At 47.1% G+C, this 13,345-nt stretch overlaps 1 protein-coding gene across 2 annotated transcripts in view; it reads right to left on the reverse strand.

Moving 5' to 3' along the window:
* The window catches only part of Habp2 (hyaluronan binding protein 2), a 33,832-nt gene extending 27,246 nt beyond the window's left edge, over nt 1-6,586 (reverse strand). The window contains exons 1-2 of one of the 2 annotated variants that reach the window (XM_004838891.4): nt 6,455-6,586; nt 3,778-3,927 (exon numbers count right to left, since the gene is read on the reverse strand). In XM_004838891.4, coding sequence (XP_004838948.1) covers nt 3,778-3,846 — 69 coding nt within the window. In that variant the 5' untranslated portion in view covers nt 3,847-3,927; nt 6,455-6,586. Of the gene's footprint in view, nt 1-3,777; nt 3,928-6,454 lie in introns of those variants that run through there. The other variant, XM_087185287.1, reaches the window with a different exon arrangement.
* Nucleotides 6,587-13,345: the final 6,759 nt, after the last annotated feature.

The raw sequence follows: 13,345 nt of genomic DNA on the forward strand, positions 1-13,345 counted from the left end.
TCCCTGGGATCTTTGCCAAGCCCTAAGCCAGGAAACCTTGTTATATTAATTATGAAGAAAAAGCATGTTTTATTTAAAATGCCGGCTGCCGACTATTCTGCCACGCTGTTTCTCTGTGACAGCAGACCTGCTTTTGCATTTAGGAAACCCTAATGAATTTAGAATATAAATATATCTGTGCCTATATACACAGGCGATTTCCTGCGACCTGATTTCCCTAAATACCAGTACACCGCCAAAGCTAATGAGTTGGAGTCATGCTTAGGATCAGTTTAAAAAAAAAAAAATTTATGAGAAGTTGAAATTAAAATCAATCCCTCCCTTTTCCGGAAGACTCTGTGTAGATTAGAGCAAGAGGGAGAAGGACACCTCTCCCACCTCTCCTCAAAGCCTTCTGGGGTCTGAGAGCCTGGCAGAGGGTGGCTCAAATCTTCCCATCCAAGGACTTATTTGGTTCTGTGGCCCTTGTGGGTTTTTGTGCTTGAATCAATTAGAGGCTGAGACTGGTCACTTGCCCATCCCAAACTGGCTCCAACACTTCCATGGCATTTCCAAGCAATAGCAGACAAGTGCGCTCTGTCTCTTCGTCTGTGCGTGTCTCTCTCCTTGGCAGAACCAGACAGCAATGCACAGCAGTCCAGTGGGAAGGGTGCAAAGCATGATGGGACCACGGAATCTGGGAGACTCAAATTTCTTCTGATAACAGAGTGCTGGCTACTCACCTCACAGTACTGTGCAAGATTGTGTGAGCCCAGTGTGACCAGAATGTCCGATTTTTAAAACGCTTGGAGATCTGTATCTTTGAGTGAAATGCTCTGATTTCCAAATGCTGCCTGGCAACTAAAAGAAACCTATACCACTCTGCAGGCTGAGCTTCTGGCTGAATAAAGGCCAGGCTGTGCACAGAGTATACTCCACGCTGCCAAGCTGCAACCTTTGGTCTGTACAACTGTTACTGCAGCTCTATACCTAGGAAGATTCTAGGGTTTATAGGGCCCGGAAATGCAAGCAAGCAAGCATTTTAACGGTGAGATGTCTTTGTTTGGGGAAGCCAGTCTCTGCTCCTTTCTGGGAATGGGCCAAGATAAGCAGGACAGGTCCAACAAGCCATCCTCTGGCTTCTAACCCTAGGAGAGGTCAAATTCCACTGCAGCTACCCAGTGCACCGCCCTAAATCATTCTAAGAAGGATAGCAGGGAGATTTCTAAGACAGTCTCCATCTTTCTTATAGTAGCCTCCTATGATAGAGAAGGAATTGGACAGATCTGTGTCCCAGTCCTGGCCAGAAAGTTAGTTTAGCACCTCCAGGGTGGTTTCTAATTCAGAGAGCAGGGCTAACAACACACAGCTATGCTGGGGCTAGGTGTCAAAACCGATTAGTATGGAAAAACCTGTGTAGAGCAGGAGAGAAAGATCTATGAAGGGAGCCCTGGAGTTCACAGCAATGATATCAGACCCATATCTCTTTGAACAGTGGACTAGTGGATATATAAAAATCTAAGTTAAAGATGACCCCAGAGAGCAGCCAGTATATTTGCTGCATGATCTGAATTCATGGGAGTCTCCCTGGTGTCTTGCCAATGGGTAGCCATCACAGAGAGTTTCAGAGGCGTGTGGAGTTAACCACATTCCGCCCAGCAGACAGGACCCTGGTCTGAGCCTCCTGTGCCCACCAGAAGGACCATGCCCCTGCTGTGATATGGACCAAGTAGATCTAATGCTTAGCCAGGGCGCCCAGCCTACTGCCCAAAGCTCAGCTTCACTACTTCTATACTACATGACTTGGAGCCAAGTCATCCAGCTCCGTGTTTATAACATGGGAACAGTGACAGTGCCTACTGCTCAGGTTCCCGCTGGAGATGAACCAGTCTACAGAAAGCTTCTGGCCTAGCACTCAGGACCCCTCATTATGTGGTAGCAGTTGGTTGTTATCTTTAACTACATCTGGCTATGTGGCTTCTGCCTCCTGATGATGTCCCAAACTCTCCAAAGCATCTGAGCTACTTGGCCACTTTCCCCCGGATGCCTGTGTACAGGCCCATGGAATGCTAGCTGCCTTCTCGACCACCTGTCTGGCACACATCTGGGTAAGAAAATATTCCAAAGCCCCCGAATCCTCTCTTTGGAATTGACTAAGCTCATTGCCCGAAGGCAGTCTCTCATATTTTCTCTTTTATCCATTATTGACTTATAATTTCATCGCTAACCCTAAAAATTCACTGGGGCTTATAAAAAAGAGATTTTTTGGGACCATTATCCTTTTGTGAACTTCAAACAGACTGCATCAACCCTTCTCCTTGCCTGCAAACTTTAGGCTTAATTCCTTCTGACTGGTACTTTCTCTGGACCTCTTGTGGGCCTTCCATAATTTCCACAGCCTTTCTCTAGACCTGTGGGATTTCTGCTACATCTCAGCCCCAGACAGTCAACAAGCAATCAAGTGCTGTACACAAGTCATGATTTGAAAAGAAAGCCCTTTCCAAAGTGAATCACCTGGCAGCTTACTACGTGGGTAAGAGAGGTGTCTGAGAAGTTTACTGAAAGAATAAGAGAAGCTGTTGTCTTAAAAACATGCTAATGAGAAAATCTACAATTCAATCTGCTTCCTTCAGGAAATGCTCTATGGTACAAAATGGGAAATAAAACACATAGGCCTTTAATACAACACAGAGGTTATGACCGTAACTTCGGTTCTTGGCCCCTGCCTACTCTCTTCCTCCATCTCCTCAACAGTGGGGAGCATTCTGATTTTTTTTTTTAGAGAGAAGTTGTGTTCATTCTGGAAATTTTAAAGGAAAAGAGCTAACATTTATTGAGAGCCACATGCATGACCTCGTCTAATTGTGGCCTCCCCACATCTGTGAGAGATCAGCACTCGGTTTGCAGGCGAGGACACTGAGGCTCGGGGGGATCATGTTACTGGCCCAACATTCCACAGCCACAGTGTGGCAAAGCTGAGATTTGATTCCTGCACCCAAGGCCCACAGTCATGCCTCAGCCGCAGCCAGTGTGGGACCACCAGGGGGCTCAGTTGCTGCAGAAGGTGCTCCTTCCCTGTACACAGAGATCCAGCCGACACTTCGACCTCGAGGGCACACAGAAGGGCTGCACTTAGCTCAGGGTCTTCAGTCCCCCATTCGAGACCTTCTGATGCCTGTTCACTTCCCTGCTCACCACAACCTACCCTGGGCTCCCGCTCACCTTCTCTGCCCTGTCCAGTCCACTGTGGTCGTGAAAAATGAGAAGAAGGACTGACTGAAGCCTCTCCCTAAATCTAATCCATCTAAGCAAATCCTTTGCCAGAGCATTTATAGCCAGCAGGACTCCCCTGGAAGGCCAAGCATGAGAGATCTTATCCCTGGGTGGGCCCCAAATGGCTGGAAAACTGGCCGTGTATATGTCAGCACTGGCACATAAATCTATTTTTCTGGGAAGAGAGTCTGTAGCTTTCACAAGCTTCTCAGAGAGGACTCTGAGATCTATGCCAGGTTACAACCCATTGATTAGGGGATTTTCTTGACCCAGTCTCCTTTGAGGGGAAGTTTTCATGAAGACGCTGCTCCTAGAGGGCTCATGTCTGATATAAATCACCATGGAATTTATCACTCGACAGCAGCCCAAGCTATATATAGGCCCACGTGTGATCTTGTAGACAGAAAGTTTCAGCATGACAATCTGTCTTTCACAGCTCAAGTTTCCCCTACTCCCAGCCCAGTTGAGTGGTCTTCCTACCAACTTCAGGGTCTCCATCCAGAGGTATTTGAAAAGAACACTTACCCCATCTGCAGACTTTCCCATCAGAACAATTAACAGCAGAACCCGGAGCTCAGACATCCTGGCAAACATCACAGCAGGTTAAGCCCTCCTGGTTTGCTTTCAATGTAATTTCTTTTGTTGTCTATGCCTTTGAGGGGTGGATGTCAGTCTCTAAGGATTCAGGAACAAATGAAGAGGATGCAAATTATTAACTAGGCATCAAATACTGTTTAATGTTTAATGTTTTGCAAACCAACTATCTTGATTAAACAAATGGCAACTTTGGGGCTGGGCTGAGTCATGGGGTAGTTTCTCTTCTGGGAAGAAAGTCTCCAAAGAATGCGGCCAAATAAAGGTGCTCATGGGATGTGCTGAGCGTTCAGTGCAGAGGGCCACAGGATGAAAGAGGAGGCACCTGTCTCAGGCCTTTGCTGCTGCTCATTTGGGGAGAATGTCGATAGATTTCTGATTCATCATCTCCAACAGAATTTCAGTACGGATGGGCTCCTAATAACATCACACTTTATATTCATGAAAGATAAATTAAAGGATGCAAAACTGCTATTGACAAACATTGATTCTAGGCCCTTTGAAGTGTGGGCTCCAGTTCCTTGTTGGCTACAAAAGTTTCCTTTTAAATCTCATTGCGTAAGGTTTTTACTTTTCAATTATTTTCTTCCTTTCATGGGAGTCCTTCTTTGATCAATGGGAGCGAAAAAACATGATGCTTAAATATCAGGACAATTGTGCCTTATTTAGCTACACTGGTTGTAGGTAGGGCTATAAAAAGCAGCAATTACCTATTAAGCACGGGTTCTTGTGGACACAGCTGATCTCTTTAATAACATGGCCTTGAGCCCCTATAAAAACACCTGACCACCACAGTAATGTGAGTGCCAGGAGTCCTCCAGACTCGAGTCCTACACGCAGGCCCTGAGCTGCTGCCACCACCCGAGTGATGTGTGTACCTGTGCTTCCCACCCATCTCTCCCCCTCTGCCATCCTCATTTGGCACTGGACAGGGTTCCAGAAGATTCCCCACAGTGGAGATGAGGGACTGAGATTCACCCCACTAACGAGACAGATTGCAGGTTCACTGATTTCCTTCACAGAAAAAGAGTTTTCAGGACATGTCAGTAAGAGCATAGAGATTTATTCGGCAGAAGTTTAAAAGTACACACTCAGAGAAATTCAGTGCAGGCTCCCAAGAGGGAGAGAGGCCCTTGTGGCCCGGAGTTGGATGTATTTAGGAACGTGGGGGTATCCCTAGGATGGGTTATCCAAGTGTCCAGTTTTGCTTATTTGGTGGGCTATACTAAAATGCAAACCATTTACATGTGTTGGAAGCTGAGAACTGCTGTCCTCTTGATAGTGTACTATCTGAGGATGGGTGTTAGTAGAAAGGAGCCCAATTTACAGGTGAAAGACATACATCCCTGGAGCCTAGTTTACAGGCTCATTGTCTTTAAGGTTCTTAGGAGTTTTTCCTGGAAGGGAAAAAAGCCGTGAATAACTTTTGTGTCTTAAAGTTTGGGGGCTTTTTTTAAAAAGTGCATTTTTAATATTACAATTGTCCTTGTCTCCTTTCTATCTATCTCTCGCTCTCTATTTTTTTCTACCTCAAGACTGCTCAGTGGCTGCTCCCACCTGTGGAAGCCAGGCTGCGAGATGGAGGACCCCAGTGATCCCAGCCCGGGAGAAGGCCCAGTCAGTGCCCCACTCACCAGCTGGGCCCGGAGAGACCAGCCATGTCCTGTCACTTTACTGCCCAGGTAACTTTCAGTTTGCTTTCTTTTCTCCACTTATTTTGACTCCACCCTACTTTAGGCAGCAAGAACTCCCTTCCGATCCAAATCCATCTGACTTCTATAACACATGCATTTGCTATTCCTTTTTCCAGAACGTTCTTCTTTAACCTAATCCTATACTCCCAGTCCTTGCTCCACCCTCGTCTCTGTTCTTCATGCTAACCCTAACCACTGGTGGGAAAGTCAGTGTAGTTAATGCACCCAATGTATGCATCTTTTAGGTCTTAGCCCAAACATTTTTTCCTCAAAAGCCATACATGTATTTTGCCTTAATAGCATTTATCAAAGTCACAGTGATGTTCTCATATTGCTGTTTCCTTCATATTTGTTTCACTGCAGCTCCATGTTAGATGGGACGCTCCTGGGGAAAGGTTTCTGTTTCGCTCACCATAGAATTTCTGGCATAGACACCTGGCACTTGACAGGTGCTCAGTAAATTTATGTTGCATGAAATGAACAAAGGAGCAGTCATTTTCTGAAAGTGTCAATTGGCCATTTTATAACCGGGATACCTTTGCTGGGGTGGCCCACTCAATGTGAAAATGATATTTAAAAAAACCCCAATGCATTTGTAGCATTTGTGGCTCATTTCTAATGATTCATGAATACGACATTAATATTCTGCAAGTGTTCTCTGGAGGGCTCCTGTGAGCTGGGCGCTGGTGGAATAGGGATGAAGGAGGCAGATCTGAACTTCACACCTGAGGAACATATGCTCTGGTTGAGGATGAGAGTAAATTGTTCATTTTACTTAATGAAGAGTAAGAAAAAACAAGGTGGAAGGTGATGGGACAGAAACCCTCATGGGTGAGGAGTTTCCACAGACTGGAGGGTGACAACAGTAGCTCAGAGGGTCATTGGTGAAGACTGGGGATTTTGCGGGTAGTTACCTGATTGTGGAGCAAGGTCAAAGAGTCAGCACACAGGGAGGCATTTGCTGTTTTCCGGATGCAAAGCTGGAGTCTCCCTAGCATCTGCACAGACAGTAAAAAGCAAAAATGGAAACGTTCAAGCAAGCCAGATCACTAAATCACTCTTCCTCCACTGCTTTATGTACTAGTGACCTTCTGACTTGGTGAAGAGATAACCAGAAAACAAACCAGAAACTTTTCTTCCTGTGTCAACAGGAAGTGACCCGGGAGAGTTTGCTGTTCACTTTTGTCATCTGGATTAATTTTCCTGTCATGTAATCCTCTCTTTATTTCAAGCAGAAGGGGGCCAATTTGCTCTTTCTGTTCATAACTACAGGCCTCCGACACGTTGTCTTTTATTTCCCTGAAGTTTTGTTATCATGACAATGTGAAATTCAATAAGTTTCTCTGCTTGATCCTAAAGGACAGAAATCTCTAAAAGATTTAATCCTTTTAATTCAAGAGGACAAAGGGGCTGGTTTATCATGTCATATGTTTTTATCCGGGGAGTTGGAACAAACCTACCTAGGATCTCTAGTTTTTAAATCCAAACAGAGAGCCTTCTGTGCTCATTCTGGTGGGGTGTCAGATGGTTCAGATCACTCTATTCTCTGGGAGCTTGGGTGACAGTTTCTCATGTGTTGGGTTACACGCCATGAGTAGAGCTCCTGTCCCATATAGCTGGCCTTGGAATCTGGTTTTCTAATGGGTAGATTCCTCCACACTTAGGAAAGACATCCTCCCAGTGCCCTGGACAGCCCCACCTTTGATGTACCAGCTCAGGGATACTTTCTAACAGATTGTTGGGCCTGAATGTAGGCGTCCTATGTTTGTTTTTCTGCAGTCATGGTGCTCTCCCTGCTCATTCTTGTTGTGGGAGCCCACAGAGAGGCAATCAAACTTGGCAGTCTGGATTCAACGTAGAGAGGGGCTCTGCCACATCCCCTCTGACGTGTAATCTTTGGACTCATCATTTACCCTCTGTGGGCCTCCATTTCCTCACCCATAAAATAGGGCTACTATAGCTCCTGCTTCAGCGCATTATGGAGAGGCGTCCATGAGAGGATAAAGGTAAAGTGCTTAGTGCAGTGGCGGGCATAGAGCAGAACTTTGCAAAACATCCTCAGAACCTACCCACAAAGCACTCACACCCTTCCCTGTGGTTAGCGCCAGACATCTTTGGTGGTGGTGGGGGGGGAGACAATGACCATATTCAGACCATTCAATCATTCATTCCACCTACTCAGAGCCAAGCCACAGTCTAGAGAGTGAAGAAGACCAAGCCCAGCCATGTGGAGCAGCCTTCCTACAGCAGTCTTCTCTCAGAGTCACGAGGTTGATCTGCAGGTAGCTTTCTAAGGTCACCCCTGAACCCGATCAAAGATCCCATGCCGGGCCGAGAATTTAGCTCAGTGGTTTCGCCACCTGCTGCACAAACTCAAGGACCTGAGTTCGATCCCCCGTACCAAAAAAAAAAAAAAAGATCCCACCACACCACAGGGAAAGGTCACTGGTCTTTCCCATTACTCCCGTGGGCCCCGGCCTGATCCATTAACTTCCAGGGGCCCCTAGTGTGAGGGGAAGGAGCAGAGGAAGTGCCTTGGTGACCTGGCATGGGATGAGTAACCTTGCCCACTTGGCCCAAGGCCCCGAGCCCCTTCATACAATCATATGCATAGGAAACACCCTGGGATGCACACAGCATCATCTGACCCACGAGACTCCAGGATGTCCCTGCCCCTGAGGAAAACAGTATTCACCAGGCAGCTTCTGTATTTCAGGCTCTTCTATGGTCCTCAGCTCATATTAATCATTTCTTAAAAATAGTACTGGGGAGCCCGGGGTCTTTTCACTGATCTACATTCCCAGCCCTTTTTTATTTTTCATTTTGAAACAGGGTCTTGCCAAGTTGCCCAGGTGGGATTCGAACTTGCCATCCTCCTGCTGCAGCCTCCCTCAGTGCTGGGATCACCAGCATGTGCCACCACACTGGCTTCCTATCACTCTTCTTAACTACAGTAAAGGTGATTTGGCCCATTTTGCAGTTATAGAAAGTGAGGCTCAGCAAGGTTTTTAACTTGGCCAAGCCCATGTAACTTGAAATAGGGCCAGGATCTGAAGTCCTACTGTCCCGCGTGCAGTCCTGGGGCTTGGGACCATCTGAGCACTTACAGAGGAAAATTTATCCAAAAGCAAAGCTTGTGCATTGCCTAACAACTCCCATCTTCTCCCCTTCCTCACTGTCACTTATTGAGCTGGCATGCATGCAGTGTTGTTTGAAGAAATCGTGTCCTTCCGAGAACAGCAGCCACACTGTCTTAGGCCGGGTGTCCTGGGGCATAGAGTCACTGGTATTTGTGCACAGGAAGCTTGCTGGGAGCAGAGTGCTCTTAGGATCCACAGCATGGGGGAGGGAGGGAGGCAGGGATGGACGAATGGGCAGAGGAGTGTTGGGGTGCGGTATCATTGCAGCAAGGTCCATCCTGCAGAGAGTCACTGTCCTGACCTGAGTGAAGCGGGCTGCGCCTTGTCCTGGGATGTCCCATCCCTGGATATGGGGGACCCTGTAGAAGGGGCATGGCTTTGGTCAACTCTCTTTTGTGGAGGGTAATTCTCAGAGAGGAACTCAGCAGAGCCCACAGCATCCCACGCCAGTTGCTGAAGGAAAGGTGCTCAGTTTGGAGGCAGGACCTGGGAGCACACCACATAGCCACTGGCAGCTTGAGGCGAGTTCAGTGACCCTCACATCAAGTCCCGATTCAGGAAAGCTGAGTGGCTCAGCCAGAGTTTGAATGAAATCTCTAGTCTATGCATGTCTAGGCAGAGATGGCTGGAGCCACACACGTGGCCAGGCTGATCCTCTGGCAGCAACGACAGATGTTCAGTTAGATTAATCAATGCCAAGGAGAAAACCAGGATGCCATTATGGAAGCCATAAACTCTGCACAGCTATTAAACAGAGCTGCAGATTTAGAGCTTGAATTCTTATTGGCCAAAGGGAAAAGAGAAATGTGATCATTTGGCATGATTTACATCATACTTAAGCCAACTTTATAGAAAAATAAAGTTATTTTTCTCTTTGATGGTCAATTCCAGGTCAACTTTGATTTTCTAAAAACCTTACATCCTGACGAGCAGAGATAGGACTTGGGTAGACAGAGTAGGGATCCCGACTAACACAATGAAACTCCTCAATTCCACGCTCCCCTTCGGAATGGCCAGGGGATGCACACCCCTCTGTGGGCAGTCAGAGGCCCAGATGAACCCATGACATTTGCTCTATCCTCAGAAGCTGGTGCTGAGTCTCCGGCACACAGCAGATGCTCAGGCATTGCCAGCTGGGGATGGAGGGAATGAAACGGCCCAGGCCACACACATGGTTTGCCAATTGGAAGCTTGGAAATATCACTGATCTCTTCCTTTCTTTCCTCTCCTCAAACCCAAATCACATGCTTGTGTCTACCTCCAGAATGCATCTCACATCTTTCCAGCATCTTCCATCTCTGCTGCTCCCACCCAAGTTCAAGCATCCCTCAACCCCTTCCCTGTAGCAGCCCCCACCACCACTTTGCCTGTTTCTACTCCTGCCTCTTGCTCAACCCATTCTGCAATATTCAGTAGCATTCATTTTACACACACTTAATCAGGTTAGGGCACATCCCTATTGAAAATTCTTCAGTATTTTCCCTTTGCACTTTGAATAAAACCCCGGACTCCTACCATGACCCTGCTTAATATGACCCAAGTTTATTTCTCCAGCTGCATCTTGTGTCCTTATCACATACTGTTCCCCACAAATCCTGGAGCATGCCTGTCACATTCATTGTATCTCCATCCCCTCATTCTGGACCTGGTATAAAGTGAGCAGCAATACATAAATGTTGGATGGATGGATGGGGAGATGGATGGATGGAGTAACAATGGGCAGTCACATTTGATCAGAAGACAGACTCCCCTCTCTTGGCCAGGGCTCTCAGCCAAGCCCTGGACTCCAAATTCAGAGACACCTCTCTTGGCATGTGAACCCTGGCCTGGAGTCATGGGTAGTTCTAGTTCTAGCTGCTGTGATCTATGAGCCCTGGAAAGGTGTGAGAACCACTGAAGGTGCACAACTGTGCAGCCCCTGAGGGCAGCCCCGCCTCGTAGGAATCAAGCACCTCAGGACTGTCACGCAGTAACTGATCTGCCCATTTGTACTTGTTTCTTGGCTTTAATCTTTCAGTGTGGCTTCAGTCTTTGCTTGCATTCTAAATTTCCTCTGTTCAGTGGTTGTCTGTGGCAGAGAGAGAGAGAGAGAGAGAGAGAGTTTCCTGATCTCTCCTGGCCCATCAATCAGCTCTGCGCAGCACAGACTGCTTCCTTGGATCTCCAGGCTTACAAAGAGCCATCACCTGGGCTTGTGATGCCTCTTGTTCTAAGTGCATCTTTGATTTATTAAACATTTTTGAGTAAAATTCTGCATACATTTTGCATGTTAGAAAGTCCCCACCCCCTTCCTTCGATGTAATAGAAAACCTGAAAGAGAAGAGGGGTCTTGAGATTGTCTCTTCCTGTCTAGACTTGTTGGCTTTCTGAGTATAGTATGCTGTGATGTTTCCAAAAGCCTTTTCACTTTTGGAGAAGGGAGACCTCTGAGCACATATCAAAAATGTGCTTCCAGACACTGCCTGGCTTTGCCATCTTCCCAAAGCGCATTTGCATGCTAGCTCTGGGTTGTACTAGCAAAATCCTGGATTAGCATCAGACAGTGCCAAGAGAAAGCCATTTACTTGCTGTGTGATCTTGGGACGGTTGGTTAACCTCTCTGAGTCTATCTTAAGTAAGCTTTGTGTGAGTTAAATGAAGTGCTATATGCAAAAGTGCCTGACACATGGTAGGCCCTTCATTTGTTTACTTTACCTTACTCTCTTCTTTTATATTACGTAATTTATTTCATACTTCTTATGGACACTATATATCTTTCTCCAAATTGGCATGATAGTCAGTGAAATTTTAAAAACAAAACAAGAAGCAATGAAATTTTTATAAAAGACATTAGACAAGAACGGAAACAATAACAGCAATAACAACAATAGATGCACAGAGCTGAATGACTCATTTCAGGAGAAGCCATTGTGTGCTGGGTCCCATGGGATCCTGTGATGCACAGGAGCTTCTGCCTCTGTAGAGAGCTGAATCAGGCACATCCACAGACACCCACAAAGCTGACTCCTTGCTGAGGCCAACCCCAAAGCACAGCAGGTGCATGGGAAGGCACGTCTGAAGAATGATGGTGTGAAGTGTGTGCTGACAATTGGCGCAGGACAGCTGTCCCTCACCCTAACCCCTCACTCCATTCTCAGGCTGCCCTGCAAAACCACTGCTGCCTGGGTGACTGTCTTCCACTTACCAATGTGCACGTGACTGTGGGTAGAGACGAGCAGACAGGCCTCAGCCACAGTCCTCTCCTCGGGGCCACGGTGTCCTGATCATACTGATATGAACTAGAGGGTTGCTACCATGGGGGTTAAGATGGCCTAAGCGCAAAGTGATTGGACCCACACCAGCACATCTGAGTGCTCTGAGGCTGTTTGCTAAGTGGCCCATTCTCCAGGGTATATTGAAGACCAATCAGAGCTTTCAAGGTTATTAACAAGTTATACCAAGAGCTCAGTTTGTTGTCTTAAAGGATAATGAAAAGGCATTTTGCTGATGAAATGAGCACTCTTCAAGGCAGACAGCTGACTGAAATGATAACAGGTAACTGTCCCAGACGCAGCCAAGTAAAAGAATTGAAAGAAGAGCTGGCTGCCGAGTGTCTGTAGCTTGGATGTTCAGACCTAGACCACTTGTTGCAGCTGGCCCTGCTGCTGAGCTGCAAGGGCACAGTAACCCTTTCCCTAAAAGTGAATATCAAGCTGCCCTCATGCCTCTTTGCATGCCCCACAGAGCTGCTTTTACTGTGAAGCCCCCAGGCTGAGAAGGGGATGGACAGCTTCCATATCCCCCAATTCTCAGAGACCCCTGTTGTTTCCAAAAGAACGGGATAGCTATTAAGTGGACAGGTGACTTCATTCAATTTACAGCCCACAAAGTAGTTGCTCCTTCTGTGTGGCACAGCCCTCCGGCACTAAGCCATGTGCACCCTCTGACATAATCCGAGAAAGACCAAGTGTCAGACCCTTGGAACAGACACCCCAGGTCAGAGAAGCTGAGAAGAGGATGTCTAGACAGTGTGACCAGAAGATACACTGGCCTCTAGGGATTGAGGTTCATTTTTAGCACCTTCCTGTACCACCAGCTTTGTGCCCCTGGGCACACGAGCAACTTTCTGGAGCCTCTGTTTTCCCAATGGTGAAATGTAGAATCATCTGACCAAGGTTGCCAGTGCTGTTGTGCTTCATAAACACAACTCCCTTCCCAAACATAAGGGCTTGTTGTTTCTTTGCCCTGGCTGGTCATCCTGTTCTCTGAATTGCTGAGTATCGACCTGTGTGCTGTCACCCTGCCCCCATTTGTGGATTTGGCATTTACCAGTTGGCCTGACGACAGGTGATTTTTTCCTGCTATTTTCCCTTCTTAGAGATTCTTTCTGCCCTCTGACCTGCTGACCGTGACTCTCTCTAGCTTCCAAAGACTGCTCTGCCCTCTGCAGAGGGCCTGGGGGATTGGCTCATCTGCTTTGTGTACCAGTCAAATGGCTTTCACCCCTGTCCTCTCAGGCCTGCCCTCATAGGACACCTGGGGCTCAAGCCCTCAGCATCCTGTCCTGGGCTGGTACAGTAGTCTCCAGCTTCTTAGCCCTGCCCTCAAACCCAGCCTTTAGTCTGCCAGATAAACCATCTTCTAAAATGTCGATCTAGTGTGTCACTCTCTGCTTCAAGCTCATCA

Source organism: Heterocephalus glaber, unplaced genomic scaffold (genome assembly GCF_053883595.1).
Source record: "Heterocephalus glaber isolate CG9 unplaced genomic scaffold, H.glaber_assembly_v1.0 deba00001497, whole genome shotgun sequence".
In the NCBI taxonomy this organism is placed as follows: Eukaryota; Metazoa; Chordata; class Mammalia; order Rodentia; family Bathyergidae; genus Heterocephalus; species Heterocephalus glaber.